The 24,855-nt window shown below is 43.6% G+C and overlaps 2 protein-coding genes across 2 annotated transcripts in view; one reads left to right on the forward strand and one right to left on the reverse strand.

Annotated features, from left to right (window-relative positions):
• The window catches only part of kcnmb3 (potassium calcium-activated channel subfamily M regulatory beta subunit 3), a 7,822-nt gene extending 5,576 nt beyond the window's left edge, over positions 1–2,246 (reverse strand). The window contains exon 1 of the mRNA XM_050075144.1: positions 2,161–2,246. Within this exon, the coding sequence (XP_049931101.1) occupies positions 2,161–2,246 (86 nt within the window). The remainder of the gene's footprint in view (positions 1–2,160) is intronic.
• A 3,341-nt stretch (positions 2,247–5,587) lies between these two features.
• mfsd8l2 (major facilitator superfamily domain containing 8-like 2) lies at positions 5,588–24,400 on the forward strand. The gene is made up of 11 exons (XM_050033229.1): positions 5,588–5,729; positions 5,954–6,139; positions 9,398–9,460; positions 9,554–9,673; positions 9,917–9,996; positions 10,454–10,736; positions 19,723–19,796; positions 20,256–20,469; positions 21,437–21,559; positions 21,740–21,870; positions 24,218–24,400. Exons 1-11 carry the CDS (start codon positions 5,654–5,656, stop codon positions 24,296–24,298), a joined length of 1,431 nt encoding a protein of 476 aa, XP_049889186.1. The 5' UTR covers positions 5,588–5,653; the 3' UTR covers positions 24,299–24,400.
• The last annotated feature ends 455 nt before the right edge of the window (positions 24,401–24,855 follow it).

The raw sequence follows: 24,855 nt of genomic DNA on the forward strand, positions 1-24,855 counted from the left end.
GAGGGATGTCGTATGCTGTAAAGCCCTGTGAGGCAAATTGTGATTTGTGATATTGGGCTTTATAAATAAAATTGATTGATTGATTGATTGATGAGATATGTAATCCCTCCAACATATTCTGGGTCTGCCCCGGGGCCTCCTACTAGTGGGACATATCCAGTACACCTCTAACGGGAGGCGCCCAGGAGGCATCCTGATGGGATGCCCGAACCACCTCACCTGACCCCTTTCGACGCGAAGGAGCAACGGCTCTACTCCAAGCTCCCTCCGAAATGCGCAAGCTCCTTACCCTATCTCTAAGGCTGAGCCGGGCCACCCCACGGAGGAAACTCATTTCGGCCACTTGTCTCATTCTTTTGGTCAGTACCCAGAGCTCATGACCATAAGTGAGGGTTGGGACGTAGATGGACCAGTAAAAAGACGGACTGGCGCAGTGCCTGCATCACTGCAGAAGCTGCACCAAACTGCCGATCTATCTCACACTCCATTCTACCCTCACTCGTGAACAAGACCCAGAGATACTTGAACGCCCTCGCTTAAGGCAGTAACTCTCTCCCAACCTGCAGAGGGCAATCCACCGTTTTCCAGCAGAGAACCATGGCTTCAGATTTGGAGTTAATATTAAAACATTAATTACAAGCTAAGGGCTGACATGTTGCTCCGTTGTACTGCCACTTTCCCTCCCTCAGTCGCAGTTCTCTCTCTCTTTCCCTCTTGGTTCAGTCAATTGAAACTTTTGCTATTTGCACACGAGAACTGCCAGTTTCATTTTCAAAACAAAGAAACTAAACAAAAAAACGGTAAATTGGCGAGAACCCAACCCGATTCAAGCCCATGGGAATATTGAGAAATTACAGCCTGGCAGGTTAGGACAGGCCCACTCAAGCTCAGGCAGAGAATCAGAGCTCTAACAACAGTGATGAACTAAACATTACAATCTCCATAAACACATAATCCTACATTTCCCATAATTCTTTATTGCGTATGTCTTACAAACTTCACAACCCCATTTCATAACACAGACTTCCTGTTATGCTTTTCTGTAGTGATGTTAGTGATGGGTGTTCATATTAAACGTGGCTTAAGTTTCAAATAATGACGTAAACATATATAAAAGTAATCCCTGTGAGCGAAAGCCTCAGGCTCCAGACTGTTCTGATTACTCTGTTTCCAACTGATTTTTCTACTTTGCCAACAAGCTGACGTCAGCTCGTGATGGATGTCTTTATTTGGTCATTAACATTATGTAGCCTACACTGCTACTACATGCTAATGTCAGGGATGTTCCCCTGACGTGACCATAGTGTAGTTCATTTATAGCCTAACATTAACTTTTTTACTTTTGGCGATGGTATTTAGGCTTCAATAATCATAAAAGTGGTGTTCATTTGTGAAGCTTATCTTATTGAACAAAGCATATCATAAACATTTGTTTGCCACAGAGCTTGTTTTCGGCAATAATCCAAAAATCCCATAGGCTTTTTGTCAAGGAATCTAGTGTGATGCTAACTTCCGCGTCGGCCTACAGAAAAACATCATCCCTTTGTGGCTACAGTGAAGGTGCAGAGGAACTGACATAAGGAGGGCCCACAAACCCTGACCAGTCAGAACCTACCAGGTCTTTTCAGGAGGGGACCTTAAAGAGACAGGCACTAAAACAGAGCGTCTCAGACAGAGAGTGAGTACGTGTTCCTGCACAGACAGCATTTTGTGACAATAAAGTATATAAACATGTTACAGTAGAACCCCAAAATACAAGTATGAACCTGAATATGAGCTTAATAGGTCCCCTTTAAGTTTTCAAGGCCAAAGTGAGAACCCTGATTACCTTATCAAGTATTATTTTGTCAGATAGCTCCTTCCAGAGCCACAAATTCATAATACAACTGTTTTTAAAGTAGCACTCTTAGTGCCGTGTAAACTGACCTTGATAAGCAAAATCTGTGGAGGGTTTCTTTAATGCAATATTTATGGATTTTAGTCTAGATTCAGACCTTACAGATCTACATTTGGCTTTCTAGACACATACAGTGTGTCTAATCCTGCTCAGATGTGCCAAAGAGTTGGAGATCTGAATGTGAGGCTTTGTTTAAACTTCACCTAATGATCTCCCAACAGTGTTTTCAAAGCTGCCCGGCCCAGTCGATCGTCTTCTCTTACCGTGTCTGCCGCCTGCGAGCACCCTGCAGGTTGATGTTAATGGGAATGGTGAACGACCTCCGGGGAGAAGCTGTGTTCAAGAACATGCCCACTCCTATCTCTGTCTCAGCCACCTCCCAGTATGTACAGTATATCCACCTAATAAGCTCCGCTCTATATGAAAGTCAAATGTCCCTCTGTCAACAGCTGATCAGTGTGTGTCCCCAACAGGCTCCAGTGAAGCGCGGTGACTGACTGAGTGGACCAGATTGCAGTTTATTCACTGGGGGACTTCCTGTTGTTTACCAAGGCTCAAAGGTGAGTGCAACAACACCTTCCTCTCTCATGTGTGTTTCTATAGAAACAACCACAGGTAAGGCAGGTAGGATGCTAATAGCCTCTCAGTGGGCCCGTGAGCCTCAGCTGCATGTAGTAATTTGCCATGGAAAACCTGAATGAATCCCGTCTTCACTATTAACTTTTTACTCGAAAGGAAACAGCACTCTGACAGTGCATGTTAGTCAGAAGGAAAAGTTGCAGTTGTGTGTTGTTGCAAGTGGAAAATGTTGGGAAAGTTGCCAATTCAATCACATCTACACACATAACACACAACAATCTTATCTTATCTTACTTTACCTTACCTTACCTTACCTTGTCTTGTCTTGTCTCATCTCGTCTCGTCTCGTCTCGTCTCGTCTCGTCTGAATGCCAAACTCAAGGCTCAGAAACTGCAGTCCGTAAACTAATGGCTGAATTCACAGTAGCTATGTCCATTATTTATACAGTTTATGGTTTAACCCCCAAAAAATAGCTTGGGAGTATGTGGGATTTTCTTTGTTGTTGTTGTTGTTGTTGTTGTTGTTGGTAGACAGCCCAGTCTGCAGGAAGTGACAATCAGCAGCAACTGCAAAAGGGGGCAATACCACCAACCTCTTCGCCCACCTTTGCCTCCATCATCCTGCAGATTTGACTTTCTGCAAAACATCCTACAAGGTGACATTATAATGATGTCTGGTGTTAGTCCTTGTGGCTTTTTTGTTAATCAATTTATCAGGCTGCCTTTTCACTATCCACTAAGTGTAACTGCTCTTTCTGTTCCATTTTATGGTGATAGACTCTCCCCACCTTCCTACGTTCGTATTTTGGGTATACTTCATTTGCCAAAAAAGAGACAGAACATTATTGTATTTATAGGGCAGCAATGTGGTGCAGTGGTTAGCATTGTCACTTCACAGCAAGAGGGTACTGATTCAAACCCAGGGTGGGGGAGCCCCTCTCTGTGGAGTTTGCATGTTCTCCCCGTGTCAGCGTGGGTTTTCTCTGTGTACTCCAGCTTCCTCCCACAGTCCAAAGACATGCAGGTTAATTGGTGACTCTAAATTGTCCGTAGGTGTGAATGTGAGTGTGAATGGTTGTCTGTCTCTATGTGTCAGCCCTGTGATAGTCTGGTGACCTGTCCAGGGTGTACCCTGCCTCTCGCACAATGTCAGCTGGGATAGGCTCCAGCCCCCCTGCAACCCCTAACAGGATAAGCGGTTACGGAAAATGAATGATTTAATGAATATCATACTTATAATCTTTTATATTTATTGTATTTATCACGACAAAGAACAAGAGCTAATTTAGATTCACCAATTAACCTGCATGTCTTTGGACTGTGGGAGGAAGCTGGAGTACCTGGAGAAAACCCACACTGACACAGCTGGAACATGCAAACTCTGCACAGAAGGGCCCCAGCTGGCCGGTGGATTTGAACACCTAACCTTCTTGCTGTGAGGCAACAGTACAAATCACTGCACCACCGTGCTGCCCACAATAATAGCAAAAATCAAACAATGAAATGCCGAACTTGAGGCTTTAAAACTGCAGCACACAAACCAATGGGTGGCTTCATGGTAGTTACATCCATGATTAATACAGTCTGTGGTTTCTACAGTAGTCCAGAGCGGACAAACCAAACACTGGCTCCAGATGGGGCCATTCACGTTTTTGCTTTGGCCACCATAGTTAGCAGCCCCTTCGCACCTTCGAACCCTCTTGCTGTGAGGTGAGAGTACTAACCACTGTAGCACCGTGCCGGCCACAATAATAACAAAAATCAAGCAATGAGAGAATACCGTATGTGCAAATTTTCAAATTTTGTTGTCTTATTTTTATGCTCTGTCCTGGGTGGCTTTTGCCTCTTCATCCCCCATACACTCCACTTTAACATTTTCCTTATGTTCGATATTTTTGAATGTTAAAAAACATTTCTTGGGGTTAAATTTTTGGGCAGCTCCCCTCTGGGAGTCACCCTAGGCAGCTGCCTATGTCGCCTATAGGAAGATCCGCCTCTGATTTGACTGACAGCATTTTTTTCTTCCACATTTTATTAGTTGAAATTAGTTTAATTAGAAATTAGTCTGAATTCTGTTGGCAAAAATAATTGTGTAGTAAAGATCTGAGCCCTCACACACATACAGAGATAAAAGAGATACTGACCCAAATATATGTGTCCTTCACCATTTCATTATCCTGTCAGCTCGTTGAGCTCCAGACCTCTCAGACTGTCCCGACACTGTGTGACATGGGAGCAGAATGCTGAGTGGGTTTATATGTGTTATTCAAACAATCGAAACTCACTGTATTATTCATGGGTTTCTGGAAAAACATATGGAGGTATTAACTTGGTGACAGTTCTGTTTAATATAACAAGCCCAGGGCTAGGAACACCACAGCAGCTTGAGCACAGCGCCAACCTTTCAATAAAACAGACAGCGGTGTCATACCTAATTTATTCAGCATTAAATACAATAAGGCATTATTTTATTTTAGAATATTTTCCTTTACCTCTTTATCAAATGTTCTGCTGTAAGGCTTCTTATTCTGGCAAATGTAATCGCAGTTTATCTGATATATTTTATCACCTGTATGGTTTTATTACTGTGTGTGATGTATTTGTGAGCTGCCAAGTGGAGTCTCTTCTTGTAAAAGTTATTTCGTACCCATAGCCTACAAGAAGGCAGACAGGCCCTGGCACTTTTTTTCCACTAGGCCGTGGGAGAATCAAGTGCTTTTGATGAAACTGAAGAAAACAAGATTAAAAATGTATAAAGCTGAGTGTACTTTACCTCACCTGGTAACCCGAGACATTGCCTTGACCGTGAGGCTCACAGCGTGATGCTGCGCTGCGGACGTGACTCAAAGAGAATTTCATCTTTAACATAAATGCCTAATGGGGACGGACTGCTGCAATCATTTCAGTTTGTTTTCGTTGCTGATTTGATGTATTCTGCCCTGCGTCTCAGGTCTCACCCCCGCTGAGCCTCTTCTATAGGAGGAACCTCGTGTGATCTCATTTGTCAGTCTCTAAGAAGTTTTCAAATGACCGACAAGTTCCTCTGATTATCCGGGCCAGCAGTTGTAATTGTACGCACAGTGTTTCCTGTTATCTGATTATACAGCTGAGCAGCATTCGTGGACAACATGCGCAGCCAAATGTCGGTGCATTAAAGACAGCGAGTCACAGAGCACAATGGATAATCACCAAAAGAGGAATCTAACTTTCTTCACAATTGGACTGATATTTATGCTGAGCGGCATTGAGTACGGTAAGTTCATTATGACAGCTTTATAGACGTGAAGACATGAGATAATGGTCTCATTAGAGCTGAATCTGCCTGGCATTTTGGCTGAAGCACACATCACAGAGAGCATTTTAAATTGAAATATATTTTTCTGTGGGTAAACAAGGCTTGTCATTTACATGTCTCCCTTGTTTTTTTCTCCCTCCACACTCATCTTTCCTTCATCTCTTCTTCTCTGGTGGTCTCAGCCGTCATTCTGCCCACAATATGGAAGTATCTTCAGATTTTGGAGGCCCCCCCTTACTTCCTGGGTCTGGGTCTGTCTGCCTTCAGTTTGAGCGGGCTGATCACAGGTCCGCTTTTCGGGCTGTGGTCAGACCGGACCAAAACTACAAAGTCCATCATCCTTTTCTCCAATCTTTTTGAGATTGCTGGTGAGTGATCAAACCACAAGACAAATCACATGATTTTAGAAAGCACTGGCATGACTGTGTTTGTGTAAACTCAGACTGTAGCCAGGAGTTTTGAATGTATTCATATGATTAAATGGGCATTATCAGTCGTTATCAGCCACATAGAAGATACATACCTGATATATCTACTAGTGGGTTCAGAGTGCCGTTGTCAGCCTGGACGTGTTAGGCCCTGATCACACATAAAGTGTTTAAGCAGCTGGAGGCGCCCATTTGTAATTGTGTTTCGTGAGAATTAAGCTGTTTCCTTATTGCCACGTGCCTTGCATTTCTGTGCTCAAGGCACCTAGCCTTTTTGCCGGAGCACTCTGAACTCCTCAAGTTGAAAAAACTTTAAGTCAGGGCAGAAAAATGCCAGACATCATCTCCGCTTTTTTTTCCCATTGTCCAATCAGCTGATTTGAGAGGCAGGCCTTCTGTGGTGGCCACGACAACAAGTTTACAGTTGGTAAACAATAAAGGAGAAACTGGTGGTACTCTCAGTTTCCCTGTGCCCACAAACTGTTTACCAAAATCGTGTCCCGTTGCCGACAGATTCTGCGTACATATGTAGATATCTATTTACAAAGATTGATGCCAACATAAAGGATGCATGATTCGCTAGATCCTCCACAACTTCACCCTCTCGTCTAAATATGGTCACCTCTGGCTTCAAAAAACCAAGATAGCGACGGCTGAAACGCAAAACACAAGGCTTCATAATTGCAGTCCACAAACCAATGGGGGACGTCACGGTAGCTATGTCCGTTGTTTATACAGTTTATGTTTATGGTCCTTTATATAGAAATCCCCAAGTAGTGAACAATGAGTAAGTAATGCACTGTGATGTACAAGACCAAATTTAAGCCGCTGACTGTAGCCAGGATCACGTCTGGCTCCAAAACACCAAGATGGCGACGGGCGAAATGCCAAACTTGAGTTTTCAAAACAGCAGTCCATAAACTAATGAGTGGGTTGACCGTAGCTGTGTCCATCTAGTCTATGGTTTAAACCCTCCAAAAAATTAACTCGCCAATGTCAGAGTACGTGGAAGTGTTTTTTTTTTGTTTTTTTTTTGGTAGCAAAAAAAAAATCAACATTAATGCCAACTGTACAGGGGGTGAATTTTTTTATAACACATGTGGGCAGTACAGTGTTTGAAATGCATGTATTTTCGTACGTAAAGAGAGTATGGGCCTTGGTGGATTAGTCAAACAACACAGGATTCGTAAGTTGTCACATGATGTGTGTGTTAGTAGGGCCTAACAAAAGTACTTCCTCTACACCAAACCATGATCTTTATTCTATATCTAATGACTTAGTATTTGCGCCTAGACCTATTGAAAGTAAAAGTGAAACCTAACGAAACTGCGACTGTTTTAATGGGCTGATATTGGCTGTCCAAACCTACTAGCAGATGCAGAAGGCCCTTTCTAACCCATATCTATGAGGCTGATAACCTCTGATTACGCCCATTCAGTCGAATGATAACATTCCAACAGCCTGGCTACAGTCAGACAGTACATCACATATTCATTATTCACTACTCACTTCATGAGGAACTCTATGTAAAGGACTATAAATGTATAGTCCTACATACATTGGTTACATTGGTTTGTGGACTGCCGTTATAAAGCCTTGTGTTTCGCATTTCGGCTGTCACCATTTTGTATTTTTTGGAGCCAGAAGTGACCATATTTAGATGAGAGGGTGGAGGTGTAGAGAAGCGAGGGGCAGATCTGACTCATAAACTGTAACAACATCTCGCCTGTCACTTAAGCGGCCCCGCCCTTAAATATAACTAACTTTGAGCCTTAATGAAACGTAAAGGGTGAATAATAAAAAAAGTCACCCACTGTACGGATTTCATGAATGTCGAAATTAGCCATAGAGACCAAACTGTTTTTGCACCAGGCTGTGAGTTCATCTTTAAACTTTTCTTTTGTATATTTTGTCTCTTTTTTTTGGCAAATGAATAACACCCAAAATGGCGTAGGAAGGTGGAGAGAGAGTTTATCACCATAAAAGGGAACAAAAAGAGAGAGCAGTTACATTTAATGGACAGTGAAAAGGCAACACGATAAACTGATAAACAAAAACGCCACGAGGACTAACGCCAGCCATCATTATAATGTCACCTTGTAGGATGTTTTGCAGAAAGTCAAATCCACAGGTGGGGGAACAGGTTGGTGGTATTGCCCCCTTTTGTGGTTACTGTTGATTGCCCCAAGAAAAACACTCCCACATACTCCGACATTGGCGAGCTAATTTTTTGGGGGGGTTAAACCATAGACTATAAATACCGGACACAGCTATGGTCAACCCACCCATTAGTTTATGGACTTCTGTTTTGAAACCCCAAGTTTGGCATTTCGCCCGTCGCCATCTTGGTGTTTTGGAGCCAGACGTGATCACAGCTACAGTCAGTGGCTAAAATTTGGTATTTGTATGTCAGTGTATCACTTATTCATTGTTCACTACTCACTACATGGGGATTTCCGTGATGTCACCCATTGGTTTGTGGACTGCTGTTCTGAAGCCTTGTGTTTTGCGTTTCGGCCGTCGCCATCTTGGTTTTTTGAAGCCAGAAGTGACCATATTTGGACATGGGTGGAGCTGTGGAAGAGCAAGTGAATCTGACTCATGAACTGTCACTCAAGGCCTTAAATATGCACAACTTTGGGCCTTAATAAAATGTAAATATGCTGAGTTATAAAAAATTCACCCCCTGTACAGTTGTCATGAATGTTTGAATCAGCCACAAAGACCAAAACTGTTTTTGTACCAGGCTGTAAACATGTTTATTTCTACAGTAAATTTGGGCACTTTAACACCAGGGTCTATGGAGATTGATTCTGTTTTGGGAGCGAGTCTCAAGTAGCCATTAGAGGAACTGCAGTTTTAACACTTCCACATTGACATCATCATCATTTTTCAGCCTCAGAGATTTCCGCTTGACTATTAAGTGTCTCTCAAATGTTTTCCGGTGATTCATTTCATATAAATTTTGTTTCCTTGTATGTGCAATGCATGATGGTTGTTAGTGATCGTAAATTGTACACCACTTTTTGTAAGATGAACTCTCAGGAGATCACAAAAGTCTTTAGGATTCAGGACTGTCTGTACAAAATTTCATGGCAATCCCTCCAATAGTGGTTGAGACATTCATGTTTCAGCCTTAAAGTGAATAACTTGTCTCATACATTTTTCAGCATGATTTTCATTTTCATGTGTCCCCAGGTAACTTCATGTATTTTATTGGATACTCAAAGTGGCTGTTGTTATGCAGTCGGCTTGTAGCAGGTGACACACACACGCTCACATGCATGCATGTCATGAAATAACACCCAAAGCCTGCTGTAAAGGTGTAACAGAAAGCTGCTGTTTTCCTCTCAGGTGTCGGCGCAGGAGCGGGCTCCTCCATCTTCGGTTTCCTGACTCGGTGCACTCGTCCCGAGGAGCGCGCCGGCATCTTTGCGGCCATCATGGCCTGTCGACAAGCTGGCCTCCTCGTGGGTCAGTTTCTCCCCCTTCATCTTACTACAGAGAGATGTCTCTTTCCCTCCACCTCCTCTGTCTTCTGAGAAATATCAGACACTGGGGAGGATATGATGTGGAGGGATGTGATGTCCTCTTTGATGTTCACTTTCAACTGTGAGAAGGAGACATTCAATGGAAATCACTGATGTGGAGGCTACTGTCTCCGCACACCACTCTGTTTTTACTTCTTCTCTAAAGCTCTTCCTCCTGTCTCTCCAGGGCCGGCGTTCAACCTGTTCCTGCGGCTGTGTGATTTCAAACTGGGGCCCTTTGTTGTGAACAAATATACGTCTCCTGGGGTAACAGCATCCAGATAATCAGTAATCTAAGGTTCTCTGAAAGCCTCATGAATACAGAAACAACCTTCAGAAATAGTCACTCTACATTCTGCACTCCTGCTGCAGTTTTCTGCTTTGTTCTCTGAGTAAGAAGAATACAAAACACCTGCAGCGATATTCAGGCCCGTAACAACCCAAATCGATCTATTTCCATCTCATGAGTCTCTGAATACCTGTAGAACGGATGTAGCTCAAATGAGATATAACAAAGCTCCGGCGCCTACTTCCATTTTTCCACATAATTTGACGCTGCAAGTCTCTTTATCTCACTGGGCCAGGTTACTTTATGTCTTGAACACCTTCTTCCATAAATCAAATACTTTATCTCCCCTGATAGTTTTCCATGATTTTGATGCTTAAAAAAGAAATTCTAAGATATTTGACTCTTTTTTTTTTGGTCTTTCCTCCTCACTCTCAGATCTTCATGTGCCTGTTGTGGTTGCTGCTCCAGTTTGTTGTCCTGGCTACGTACTGGGATGTACCACCCATCAGCTCAGAGGGGGGCGCGGTGATGGTGGAGATGAAACGAGAGGAGGATGACGGGGAGAAGGTGCCGCTGATGAGGTCCGACGAGGAGCAGGTGCACACCTACAGAGCTGTCAGCCCCGACCAATCGGAGACCTCCGCCTCGTGTGAGATGCACCCCGTGCGCGGCGCCTCGTCCATCTCGAACCCTTTCAAAAGCTTCAGCGCCAGCAGAGGTGAGTGAGCAGGTTTTGACTGGCTGTCCCGTGCAATGATTGTCAGCTTTCCTCTGCCTTATTTGTGGGGTTCAGGAAGGAAGAGGTGTCACTGCCAATGCACATGTTTCGTATCAGCTCTGTTGGGTTTTTTCTGTCTGCATGCACACACACTCATACCTACACACACAGGTCTCTCTGAGAAATCCTGTGTGGCACGTCAGATCAGATTCCCTGTGTATTGATTGGACTTGTGTGTATGTGTCTGGTTTATGTCAGAGTGAGCATGTATATGTATGATGTCAGGTGTCCTATTGGATTTGTGTCATAGTAAGTTTACATGGGATGCAAGCTGTGATTGTGTGCCGTTATTGATTAACTTTTCCTGTACTTTGTTAGTCTGTGTGTGTGCGTGCGTGTGTGTGTGTGTGTGTGTGTGTGTGTGTGTGTGTGTGTGTGTGTGAAACCTCCAAATCGATTCTCTGACTCTTTGAAGATGTGGCAAAGGGATGGATGGCAGACTTCCTTTTTCTTATTGACTGACTTGCTATGGTTGACTCGTGGATGAAATGGAGACAGAATTGGAAATGTGGCCAACATTCGTCTTATTGATTCCCCTTTTTGATTTGAAGAAAATCTACAACACCAGAAACTCATGCAAGAGCAAAACTGGAGGATGTCTGCAGCTCGCACACACACACACTGTAGGAGTGTCTGTTAGCCGTTACAATGTGTCTGGTATTCGCTCTCGTGAATTATTGATCCTCCTCGACTTCTTGTGCATGAGTGAAGAATCTTTGAAACTCCGGCAACTCTTTCACTTGCTGTGTTCTTTTTTTTCATCAAGTCTTTTAGTTCTGGTCGGAGTCGTGCATCACAAACAACACAAGTGAAACCAGTGTGAACTTTTGCCTTTGGAACAAGGATCATGGATATTGTAGCCTTAGCCATGGTGACACTTCATTGACGGCCTGTCACTCAAAGCAGTCACATCCTCAAATATGCATAACTTTAAACCTTAATTCAATGTAAACGGGTGAGTTATATAAAATGAATTCCTCATACAGTTTTCATGAATGCTTAAAATTAGCTGTAGAGACCAAAACCTTTTTTGTACCAGGCTGTAAACACGATGCGCCCATCTCAGAGAAGAGTCACTCCTGTGTTCCCAGGGTTATATGTTCTGTTGATGTCAACTAACATTGTAAGAGATTGGAGATTGTCATCGTTACAGTTCCAATCAAGACTCAAGTCATGATTTGCCCACAAATTTGAGGGTGTAGGTTTCAAGTAGTATAACATCAGGTGGCCACAAGCTGTTGAAGGTGGATGATTTCAACCATAGACTGTAGAAATAATGGACGTAGCTACTGTGATGTCACCCATTGGTTTGTGGGCTATTGCAGTCTCGAGTTTGGCACTTTGGAGCCTGGTCTCACTCTGAAGTCGTCAAAATCCGGCGCTTGGACAGTGAGAAACCAACAAAAAAAGACGTCCTTTAATGTCGGCATGATATGCAGCCAGTTGACGTTATAGTTTAACAGCGCCTGGTAGCATCAGGGGCAAACGCGGCGGGACAAGGATGATAGTTAAGGCGGCGAAAGTCGGAAGTGGGGTCGGTGGGAGTGGTGGTGTATGGGTTGTTGAAGGAAAAAAAAGAAGACAATACATGTAAAAGGCAGAACTTGACACAGCACCCCTGAACGTCAACAACCAACACACCCAGGGTACCTTGCTCGTCGTATGTGGACGTGGAAAGTCCATGACCAAACGTTTTTTTTTTTTTTTTTTAGCCAGACGTATCTGGGCGAGAGGCTGGTGGTGTGGAGGAGCGAGAGGTGGATCCGACTGAGAGGCCAAGGTCATTATCAGCAGACAGCCTGTCACTCAGAGCAGCCATACACTTAATTATGCATAACTTTAAACCTTAATATAATGCAAACAGGTGAAATATATAGAAATTCACCCCCTGTGCAGTTGTCATTAACTGGGGTACTAGCCATAGAGACCAAACCGTTTTTTGTACCAGGCTGTAAACGTGTTTATTTCTGCTGTAAAGTTGGATATTTTAACATGGGCGTCCATGGGGATTGATTCACTTTTGGAGCCAGCCTCAGGGGGCCATTCGTGGAACTGCAGTTTTTGGCACTTCCACATTGTCTTCATTGTTCAGCCCCCCCGGATGTTGCCGCTTGTATTATTAATAAGCAGTATATAAACAATTGATAATGGTTAACAGGAAGGAGTTACGTTTGGGAAAAATGCTTGATGGTTTTCTTGCCAAGTGTTACATGGCAAGACCGATAGACTCTCATGTGCGGAAGGGTTAGGGTTAGGCTAGGGTTAGATAAATATGAAGCTACTGCCAGCAGCTGGTTAGCTTAGCTTAGCATAAAGACTGAAAGCAGGGGGAAAAAGCTTGACTACCTCATTCCAGACGCTCAAGAATACGTCTTCCAGCACCTCTAAAGCAGGGCGTACACTTTATAACCTGAGCTCATTTTAGAAGTGTTAATATTTAATTCCAACTCCAAAGCCAAAGATCATGATTAATGTCCTCACACTCATTTCTGTATCCTGTTGGTGGTCGTGGGCTGGGGGGGCTGGAGCCTATCCCAGCTGACACTGGGCGAGAAGCAGGGTACACCCTGGACAGGTCACCAGACTATCACAGGGCTGACACATAGAGACAGACAACCATTCACACTCACATTCACACCTACGGACAATTTAGAGTCACCAATTAACCTGCACGTCTTTGGACTGTGGGAGGAAGCTGGAGTACCTGGAGGAAATCCACGCTGACACGGGGAGAACATGCAAACTCTGCACAGAGGGGCTCCACCACCCTGAGTTCAAACCAGCTCACACTGTACATGTAAAATAGAAAATGAAATGGCCAGTCAGCCTCTGTGGACAATTCTGGCTATTGAAAACTGTCAATACAGATTTGTTTGAAAGCTCAATGGAGGGTCAAAATTAGTTTGCTAGTGGAGGTAGAGTTCACAGTTACATAGACACAGACGTCCCAAAAAGAGCTAAAAACTAAATTTCTGCAAAAACTAGTCAGTCTAAGTTTTGATTCTTTCCCTCTGTTGCTCTCTGACACACTCATACTCACACTCAAGTTAGACACACTAACAAACATGCTGGGTATACTGGGTATATTGACTGAGAAAAAAAAGGCAGTGACCCCGGGGAATCAACTCGAAGCTCTGCTTCAGCAGTTTGAGAACCTAACAATGGCCAACCAAAATTTCTGACATGTCCGAAATTCAGTCTTCCGTTCTGGAGCAGTTCCTCGGGCCATGATTAGTCTTCACTTCCCCTGTTCACTGCCTGACAAAGCTGAAATTACGTTTGAGTCTTAAAGGAGTCGTGAGGCTCAAAAATCAGGTCAGTAACTGGCTCACATCGTACAGTGTATGCCCAACTTCTGAACATCCAACATCTGTTCAGGAGCAGTTGATCGTGCTGTGACTGGTCCGCGCTCCTCCCTAAGCACTGCACAGCAACCAACGGCTGACAAATCTGACACTCAGTCTGACTCTAACATGAGAAATGCAAACCCAAAAATTGGGTCAGAACTGGCTCAAATCGTACAGGTTACGCCCAGTTTAAGATCAGCAATTAAACCTTGGAATCGTCTGAGTGGTAATAAAGGGATACTCAACCAATTTCAACCAGGCCTGTGTCACTGTGATGTTGGGAGTTTGTGCAGATAAACAGTGTTGAGGCGCCCCCTGTGCCACCAGCTTCTGGAGCTCCCGACCCATCTGCCAGCCAAAACACTGGTCCCATGCACACACACACCACAGCCACACAAACCTGGTTCAATATTGTCCAAGTATCCCTTTAATGAGGTCAACTTGAAGTTTTGCTGAAGCACATTCCAAGTATGTGGGGCACAGCAACAAAAGGCCGATCTTCTCTCTGTAACTCTGTGTGAACCTGCAGGGTGAACCATGTCTGTGAGCTGAGCAGTGTCTTCCTGGTTGTCTTGGTAACAACCTCACAGTGACAACAAGACTCAAGGAAGTCTTTAAGCCAGCCAAGAGATAAAAGACTCAAGGAAGTCTCTGCGCCTGCCAAGAAATTGTTCTAGCTTAAAACTCCCCGGAAACAATTTGTTACATTTCTCTTGTTCACTTCACAGACTAAACAATCACGTTACGCTAGGTGATGATGTCATCGTAGTAATTTTGGATTGAACTTGAAGACTAACAACATGGGAGCTGGAGTAAAAGATGTGGGTGTTTACCTGTAGCCAAGGTAAAATGAAAGACATGTTGCATCATGGACGTTATAGGATCTAGAAAATCCGGATATTTCCGCCTCTGCTATAGTGATTTTTAAAAAATCTGTCTCTTCTAAGTCCCCCAAATTTATGGAAATGCAAAATGCATCATCTCAAAGCCTCTTTAAACCCATATAATGATGTTTAAACCCCAGCTTGTAAATACACTCACATACATTAAAATACATGACTATAAATACATCCACTACACATACAGTGCACACCGCAGTCGTGAACAAAACTGAAATCATATAAATAATAGTAAAACCAGTGAACAGAGAGAGCTGAACCTCAGTAGATCACACACTGTAATATCAAGCCATTCCTCCAGCCATCTGGCATGGACTTCCAAATTTAGCAGCAAGCCCAGCTCATTTTTCCTCCTCTCCAAGTCCATAAGGGAGTTTTGGTTCCAGGGAAAGCTGGTATCAGAATTTGGAATTTATCAGAATTTTTTTTCCCTTCTCTCATGTTACCATGTTTTGGACATAAGAACTCTCACTTATCTCTAGAAAAAGACAATTAATTGGACCGGACTGGAGGATCAACATGACCAACCAGCCAGGATTCATCAGCCTCTTTCAGTCTTAAAGGGACAGTTTGGATTTTTTGAAGTTGGGTTGTATGAAAAACTCCTCCATCAGTCAGTGTATTACCTACAGTAGATGTCAGAGAAGCAGACTGGAGTCTGACATGAAAACTAAGCAAGGGCCAGCAGCAAAACATATTTTAGCCGCCTAAAAAAAGACCTACCTAGTAAAGTAAATATCGGTTTAAGTGGACGCTGTATTTAAACCCCTTTACCTTGCCGTCAAACATCTCTTTCCTGTGGCACAACATTTTCTCAGCTGTAGAACTTTTGTATTCTTATGCGTAAGCGCCCCCAGTGCTGTGCACTGTATTACACTGCAGGTCAGCTGTTTGAGTCAGACCTTCAGCAGTTTATGGAAGGAACAACAAATACAAGAAAATACAAAAAAGGTCGTTCACCATGGAGACAAGAGGATACCTTTGTGAACCAAAGTACAGAGAAGAAGACATTTTGCACAGGGAGACTTAACGAACTGAAAGAAAGAAAGATGGGAAACTTCTGAAGAAACTGGAAGCCAAGAAAGATAACAAGCTACCTGGTGGTGCAGATATGTAAGCTGTAGGGGTGTAATGATTCACAAAACTCACGGTTCGGTTGAAGCAGTAGGCCTTCCCATGGCGGAGGAGCTGCTGCGCTACAGGAAATATTCCATCATAAATGAGAGGTGCCACAGAGAACAACCTTACACTGACCATGGATATGACCAGGTAACTGATATTGTTCTTTGTCAGTGACGTGCTGCTGTAGAGCAGAGGGCGGAGGTTGAGCAAGTAGGGGTACTCCCACTGGTACAGCATCGACACTGTGGACACATTCACACTGGCGCTATTTGGTCCGCTTTGAACGAACCCTGGTCCGCTTCCACAGATAGTTCGGTTCGTTTGGAGTGGTGTGAACGCTCATTCAAACTCTGGTGCTGACTAAATGAGTGAACCCTGCTCCGCTTAAAAACTGGGGATCTCGGTTCACTTGCGAGTGAACCCTGGTGAGGTTTGCTTACTGTGGGAAATGCAAACGGACTATCCAGCAAACCAAAGAGAGGAAGTGAACCAAAGAGAGGAAGTGAGGTAGAGTGCAGTGCATTTTTGTGGTGATCAAGCCGGCTGAAGGGGATGGATTTCCGTTTTCGGCCCTGGCCAATCGATGAGCCAGGTTTTCTTCTCCCTCATGCTTTTCTTCTTCCTGGTCAGTGGTCGTTTCGGGCAATACGGCCCACAAATGTCTAGCTGTTGTAACTGCGTGACGTTGTCCTGGCGGTTTGGTCCGCTTTAAAAAGTGCAGTGTGAAAGTGAACCGAACCAAATGAAGGTGTGAACTTTTTTCGGCATTCCCCGCCCAATCGAACTGAGTCCCCCGGACTATCCTGGTGTGAATGCTCCCTGGCTCGTTAAAGTCTGGGTAAAGCAAAATCATTGATTTCTTTCGAAACACTTTATACTTGTTAGTAAATACTTGAAAACGTGAAAAGACTGTGAACTGTGTAGTAAAGAATTGTGGAGTTAGACAGTTAATCTGTTTCTCATCATTTCTCTGTCCTTTGTTTTTTGGCGGGCCTAAAAGCATGCTCGATAACACACTAAAGCCATCCTAAACATAACCCTTTCCTATATAAATAATACAAAACTACTGTCATTAGAGCACATAGTAGCCTATCAGGATCATTTCCCAATTTTTCTATGTCCCACAAGCTCTCTGAGCTCTTTCAGTCTGATAAATACAGGAATAAACATCTCTATTAAATGCAGCAGTCATATTAACACTAGCTAAACAGATGGAGGAGGGAGGTTGGGGTGGAGGATGGAGAAGTGAGGGGAGGGGTAGGAGGAACCTACTGTTGTCCAACCTGAGCTGAACAGTGAGCAGCCTCTTCCACCTTACTGTCCCCGTCAAACTGGATGCACCCTCTTCTTTGACATCCAGTTAAAAACATCCTTCTTCTTATTGTTCTTCTCCAGCTTTTCCTCCTTTGCTTTCTTTTTCATCTCTTTCTCATGCATTTTGCTTTTATTTTCTGAGGCTCTGTCTCTCTCTCCATGATTAGACCACTCTTCTCTTCCACTCCTCCTCCATCTTACCTTTTTGTATGGCTTTTGGGTTTCACTTATATCACCGCCTGATGCTTTGGTGTGCTTTTGACAGTGCTTCAGTTGTGTTTTGCGTTTTCATTTGGACAGGTTTTTTATAACAGTGTGTGTGGTCCTGAATTTTTCTGAGAACGAAGAATGTGAGAGTTAGTAAACGGATGTTTTGATAGTTTTGCTGTCGTCAAACATGGACCCCTACGACTTCAATTAATCAAGAGTTTTCTAAGTTTTTTGGATTCTTCGCTCACTGTGGAGATGTGCAGGAAAAACAAAGTTTTCTTTAAGAATTCAAGGTAACACACGGTGAATAATTGATAAACAAATGGTAATTTTCGGGTGAAGCATTCCTTTAATTTCACAGTTTTGAATACATCACTCTTAGCCCAAGGACCCAGAGATCTACTGCTGACTGTTACAACACAACCTTAGGATCTCTCTGAATCAGAAGCTCAGTTTTACCTGATGGTTGGGCACAGCAGTGCTCTTCAGCAACTGTCGCTCTGCCTTATTTGGCAGTGGCTGTACATAATCCTCCTGAGAGAAATGTTCACTGCAGACGCTGAGTTGTCTCTGTCTTGCAGGTGGAGTGTTGATGTCTGTATTCAGTGCAGCTGGCCACAGCTGGTTTCATCTCTTTGTTTGAACATCCAGAAAAACACAAGCATGCACAGCTCATTCTCATTTTCAAGTCGTCATCTGCCGACACTTTGTCACGCCCCTTAGTGTGTGATAATGACATCGAGGGCACCCTTTGGCATCTCTGTAGCCCTTTTTACACAGAAGTCCCTTCCTTATGCTGCCTTTGCATTTTTACATAGAACCAAATGATGACAGCATTGTGGCGCACCAGTGTTTGATTTTAGACAGCCTGATGGGCGTGACATGTAACACAACAGCATTGGCCTCTAGTCTGACATATAACACACACGTAGGCAGCACTTTACAAACAGTAACTATGGCATAACATGGCATTAACATTCATTTACCATCTCTGTTATATGGCAGCCAATCTCGTCCTCTGCTCTGAGGGTAAGAACCTCCCAGACCTCGTTGTTTTCCCAATTTGTGGTCATTTTTGGCTGCTTTTAGTTTTCTTTGAGTCTGCTGCTAACTGCTAACAGCTACTTTTTAAATATCCTGATGGTGGATTGCACATATAACACATCATCAAAACATCACAGCCGTTCGGTTGTGCTGCCTGTCCTGTTTATACAGATATCATTTCGGTGCTGATACTACCTCCAGTACCACCTTAAACAAGAGACAACGCTGTCCCCCCATTCTGCGGTTGTACTTTTTATACAGAATGGCAAGGGGGCGTAATGGCATGAAATTCCCACCTTGAAGAGGCAGTGTTAAAGGGGCTTATGAGATGCAACAGGCTTTCAGCTAACTCCAATGTCAAAACACTAAGGCGGGCGGGAAAGATGGTGGATGGGTCAAAAGAAGACCTTTAGCTATTCCTTCAGTCTTTCTTTTTCGGGCTTTTTTAGATGGGGCTTTATATTGACATGATTGACTTAGCTCTTTGACAAGAAATGCAAACAGCAGCTTCACTCAGAGGCTCTGGTTTAGGGGCCCGTTCAGCCCTTGGGCCTGGGTCCAGTACGCCTGTTCGGTAACACACCCATCATAAGATAATGCATGTTCTACTAATGAGAAAATGTAGTACCAAAGGAAATGGCCGTCTGATAGCAAATTAAGGCAGTAAAAACTACATATAGCGCACACTTGGTTTGGTTATTGAGTTTTTTAGGAGACTAAAATACATTTCACTGCTGCCCCCACCCACAGCAGTACATTGCTGAGTTTCTGTGGTGGTACTCCTGCCTACTTAAAAAAATTCGAACCATCCTTTTAAGATTACTTTTAGACTAATAAGTTTGCTTTTCTCTTTAAGCTTCTTTATCTCATCCTGACTTGCCAGTCGAAACTTTCAATTCAGTGATACCACTTGAGCTTGTTTTATGATTTTCTCTTTGGTTTCTCTGTTTTTTTTCCGATATCTCTCTCTCTCTGTCTTTCACTCTGCAGAGTTCCTGAGAGAGGAGGTGGTTGTTCTCCTCACGGCTCAGTTCATCACTCTCTTCAATCAGACAGCGCTGGAGGTGAGAGCAGCTACCGTTGAGATCCATCAGCCAGGGTTTCCAAGCATTTCACACAGTGTCACACTATTTTACCCCGAGTTTCATCCAAACTGCATCAATCTGAGCCTTACCTGGAAAGACCCGCACTGTTACTTTGAGAAAATAATCAAGTGTCGCTTAACGTTCAGAGTAAAACTGATGTAACAAGTGCACATAATCAGTCTCTATGTCCCCGACGTAAACATGAAGAGGCCTTTTCTCCTCTCATTAAACTGTTGCGACTGAATTGTCACGCAGTGCTGACCTGGATTATACAATCATTTCAATATCAAAACAGAACGAAACGTTTGATCTGGACTGAACGAAGCCTTAGAAGGACTTAAAAGGTGCTGGTTTCAGCTCTAATATAAATCCTCCTCCTCGTACTCTGACTGAATCTCTTTGTCTGACCTTGCCAACATCTTTCTCAAAATCCCCCAGACCATGGTGACTCCTCTGACGCAGCGCCACTTCAGCTTCGGCGAGCTGGGCAACAGCCTGATGTACAGCCTGTGCGGGGTGGAGGTCATCCTGGGCTTCTTCTTTGTGCGCTGGCTGAGCAGGAGGGTGGCGGACCGCGCCGTGCTGGCCGCGGGCCTGGTCATCTGCTGCACCGCTTGTATCTGGTGCCTCATCTTCCTCTGCAACCCCCGAGGTGCTAACCTGTCCGGGAAAACATACAAACACGAATGCAAAGGCGCACAAAAATGCCTCGCGTTGTGTGCCAAATCCTTCCCGTGTGACTGTTGTTGGTGTGCTGTGCATATTGGGTTACACTCTGGCTGAATTGAATGTGCCCTGTAAATGATATCATTCAGACTGTGGTAGGCCAGCAGGAGATCATACAGGCAAGCTGGATCCTGTATGTTCATGTTGGCCCGCGTCTGTTGCAGCTCGTCACATTTATCGCTCTGATTACAAGTGACAGGTGCTGGAGCTGGGGAGTGCCTGAGTACATATAAAGGGATTACAGTAATCTAATTAGACAAAAATGCTATTTGTTAAAGCGTATCCTACTTTTGTTTGCTATTTGTTACAGTTACAGTTTAAGCAACCAAAGAAAGAAATGCAACCTTAAAGGCAGATACCTGAGGAAAAATATGTACATATTTTTTTCTCTTGGACCACTAAGAAACATGTTTTATTGGCGACATTGCTTTTTGATTATAAGATTACAGACTTTCAGCTTATGCAGGAACATCCAACAGTTTGAGTGGGCACACATTCACACAAACATGTGCATGGTGCAAAGCAGCAGAGAACAAATATCTAGTGGCTGCCAGCTTGGCAGTGGTTTAGTTTTCAGATAGAGCTATCTCTGGTGGTGGTGCCAACCCATTTGTGGAAGGGACTTAAAAACCCGAGAGAAGAAGGGACGGATAACTGAAGTATGATCTGACACACACTTTGAATCCTTACTGCCACATATCAGAAGCGAAAAGCGGCAAAATATTACTAATTAATAGCTAAGAGATGTAATAATATAAATATTTTATGTCTGTGAGAGTTGGTGTTAGAGTTTAGTTTTTAAAGGTAATTGTTTAATGATATATTCCATATAATACGGGGGCAAACTACTATAATTCAGTAATAGCAGGGTGTTATGTTTCCATCCCTGCCAGGTGGGTATAGATGGGAGCTGTCCGCCTTCATCATCGGAGTGTTTCTACAGCTGCTGGGGCTTCCCTTCGTGGCCGTGTCTCAGGTGTCTCTCTTCTCCAAAGTCACTGCAGAGAAAACACAAGGTTGGCTCATTTTACCACCACTGTTTGCACGATTCACCATATTAAAACAACAGATTGCGGCGCAGCATATGTGATGCAAAGAAACAGTTATACGTGCTGTAATTTCTAACCATATTTCAGTGTTTGTGCTTGATATAAATAAACTTTTTTTTTATTTTCTTTGTGATGCCTCACAAAAAGGATTCAGCCAAGGTGTTAGACGCTCAGTCGGGGGCCTGGCCACCATCTTGGGTCCTTTGTGGGCTGGAGGACTGACCAGTAATTTGTACGTGATGCTGGGCATGATGCTAGCTCTCCTTATAATGATCACAGTAAGTGGAGCACAGCTCATTTGACTACAACAGCATCAGAAAACTGGTAACATGATGAATTAAAAGAGGAGTTTGACATTCTGGGCAACATGCTTATCCACTTTCTTGCCAAGAGTGACATGAGAAAACTGATACTACTCCGCAGAAAGACATGAAACAGGGGTAAACAGCTAGCCTGGCTCGGATTACAAACAAACAAAATATAACGTGTTAATTATTGAGCTTTGAAGGTGCTAGTAGGTGGATTTTGTTTTTACTTCCTGACTGAGCCAAGCTAGCTTTTTCCCTGTGTTAACCATCCTTTATGCTAAGCTAACTAGATGTTTAGCTGTTGCCTCTTAAATCCACCTGCTGGTACTTGAAGTGCACTTATTAAAATGGTATGTTTATTCCATAAAACACCAAAGTGCAAAAATTATAGTTTGTGGTTCTACAGGGAGTTACGTGCTTGACTATTTCTTGGGGTAGCATATCTATTTTCCCAGGGGCCTTTTTGCCCAGCTCATTATTCTCTTAAGAAATACTTCACCTGCTAAATGACCATTTGTATATTAAAGGGATAGTGCACCCAAAAATGAAAATTCAGAAGCCATTATCTACTCACCCATATGCAGAGGGAGGCTCTGGTGAAGTTTTAGAGTCCTCACATCACTTGCGGAGATCCAAGGGGAGACGGGGTAGCAACGCAGCTCCACCTAATGGAGGCTTACAGAGTCCGTAGTGACACTTGGATCACTACGGATGAGCAGTATGGAGATATTTTGTGGTTTCAATTATGTGTTCTTGGACGTTTGAATCTGGGGCGCCGTAAGCCTCCATTAGGTGGAGTTGTGCTGCTACCCCCTCTGCCCTTGGATCTCCGCAAGTGTTGTGAGGACTCTAAAACTTCACCTGAGCCTCCATCGGCATATGGGTGAGTAGATAATGGCTGAATTTTCATTTTTGGGTGCACTATCCCTTTAATTTCTCACCCAGTGTTACCTTCAGTTTGTGAAAACAAAACTTTGTTTTTGTCACATGGCTCCACAGTGAACAAAGAATCCAAAAAGGGCTAACATTATTCATGAATTGGAGGATTGGGGATGAGTGTGTCTGTGCACACCTGTACGCTTGAACTCTGCTCAAGTGGAGCTCATACACATGCACATGCTCAGACTTGGATTACATGTGTGGGAGTTTGCAGTGGTTAGCAGTGTCGCCTCACAGGGTTCCTGGTTCGCGTGGGTTTACTCTGGGTACTCCAGCTTCCTCCCACAGTCCAAAGACATGCAGGTTAATTGGTGACTCTAAATTGTCCGTAGGTGTGAATGTGAGTGTGAGTGGTTGTCTGTCTCTATGTGTCAGCCCTGTGATAGTCTGGTGACCTGTCCAGGGTGTACCCCGCCTCTCGTCCAATGTCAGCTGGGATAGGCTCCAGCATCCCTGTGACCCCCAACAGGATAAGCACTTTGGTCTCTATATCCCCCTCCACTGTACAGGGGGTGTTTTTTTTTTTGCTCGTTCACTTTTTATTAAGGCTTAAAGTTACATATAGTAAAGGGCGGGCTGCTTTGAGTGACAGTAATAGTGACCTCGGCCTCTCAGTCAGATCCATCCCTCGCTCCTGCACAGCGTCAGCCTCTCGCCCAAATGTGGTCACTTCTGGTTCCAAAAAAAACAGATGGCGATATTCCACAAACCAGTGGGTGACATCATGGTAGCTACATCCATTATTTTTACAGACCATGGTTGAAATCATCCACCTTCAACAGCTTGTACGCTACTGACGCTTTACTCCTTAAAACCTATGCCCCCAAATTTGTGGGCAAATCTTGACTTTAGACATTGTTATCTCCTCAGTGGCTGAACAGATTTTTATCATTCAAACTGCATTGCATTTGAAACGTCCACGTCATTTTATCAGTTTGTAATTTGAACTGAAAAGATAGGAATCTCCAGACTAGTTAATATCAAGAGAACATATGACCCGGGAACATAGAAATGACTCATCTCTGACGGGCGCTTCACTTCCTGCTAAGCTAAGACTACCAGCTTCATATTTACACTATCAGTCTTCACATCTAACTCTCTGCAAGACAGCAAATGAGTGTATTGCCCCAAATTTTTTACTACTGCTTTAATGTTCATACTTTCATAGAGCTGGTATTGACATGCTGCTTCTTTTCTACCTACCCTGTATGTGCCTTCTCTATTGAGACTATTCAAAGGTTTTTTTTCCACACACCCAAACTGAAAAACAGTGGCTACTTGCCAGTAAAATCCTTAACTCAGCATGTCTTTGACTGTGATAGCCTCTACTTATTGCTCTCTGTTCTCTAAAGGCATATCACGGTGTACATTTTCGCAGGTTATGACAGCGCTGTCCTACGAGCGGCTGACTGAGCCCAGGGCAGTGCAGTGCGCCCAGAGCTCTGACAGCGGAGGATAGAGCTGCAGCCTTTCTGAAGAGCCCGAGAGGCTAAAGATGGACAGAGGGAGTGCCCTTCTCTTCTGAGAGAATCAATACAAGTTTACTGCAGAGAGGAAACTGTATGAGTGTGGAATAAAAAATGTTCAAAACACACACTGTACCTCAGATCCTGCTGTAGAGGTGATCACACAGGTAAACACACTGTATGTTTCCAAAGCGTTGCACAATCTCTCTGTTATCAGACTTTATTAGAATCCACCTTGTCATGCACATCACTATCAGACTATTAATTATACTTTACACAAGGGGGCACCATTGCTCTCATATTTAATATTCAGAGGTGTAATTGAAGATGAAAGCCATTATTTTTAAACTGAACTATTTATATTCCCAGGTGTTGATGAAAAGATGAGAGAGCAGGGTTTTTTTTTCTCCATGTGACCCATGTACCAAATTTTTCATTCCTCGTCCCGACTCTTTCTTCCTCTAAGAAAAAAGCAAAAGAAATGCTGGGCTGAAAATGAAAACAGTTGACACAATGGGTGCAGGAGAGGAGTTGTCAACATCTTAGCAGC

This window comes from Epinephelus moara, chromosome 21 (genome assembly GCF_006386435.1).
Source record: "Epinephelus moara isolate mb chromosome 21, YSFRI_EMoa_1.0, whole genome shotgun sequence".
NCBI lineage: Eukaryota > Metazoa > Chordata > Actinopteri > Perciformes > Serranidae > Epinephelus > Epinephelus moara.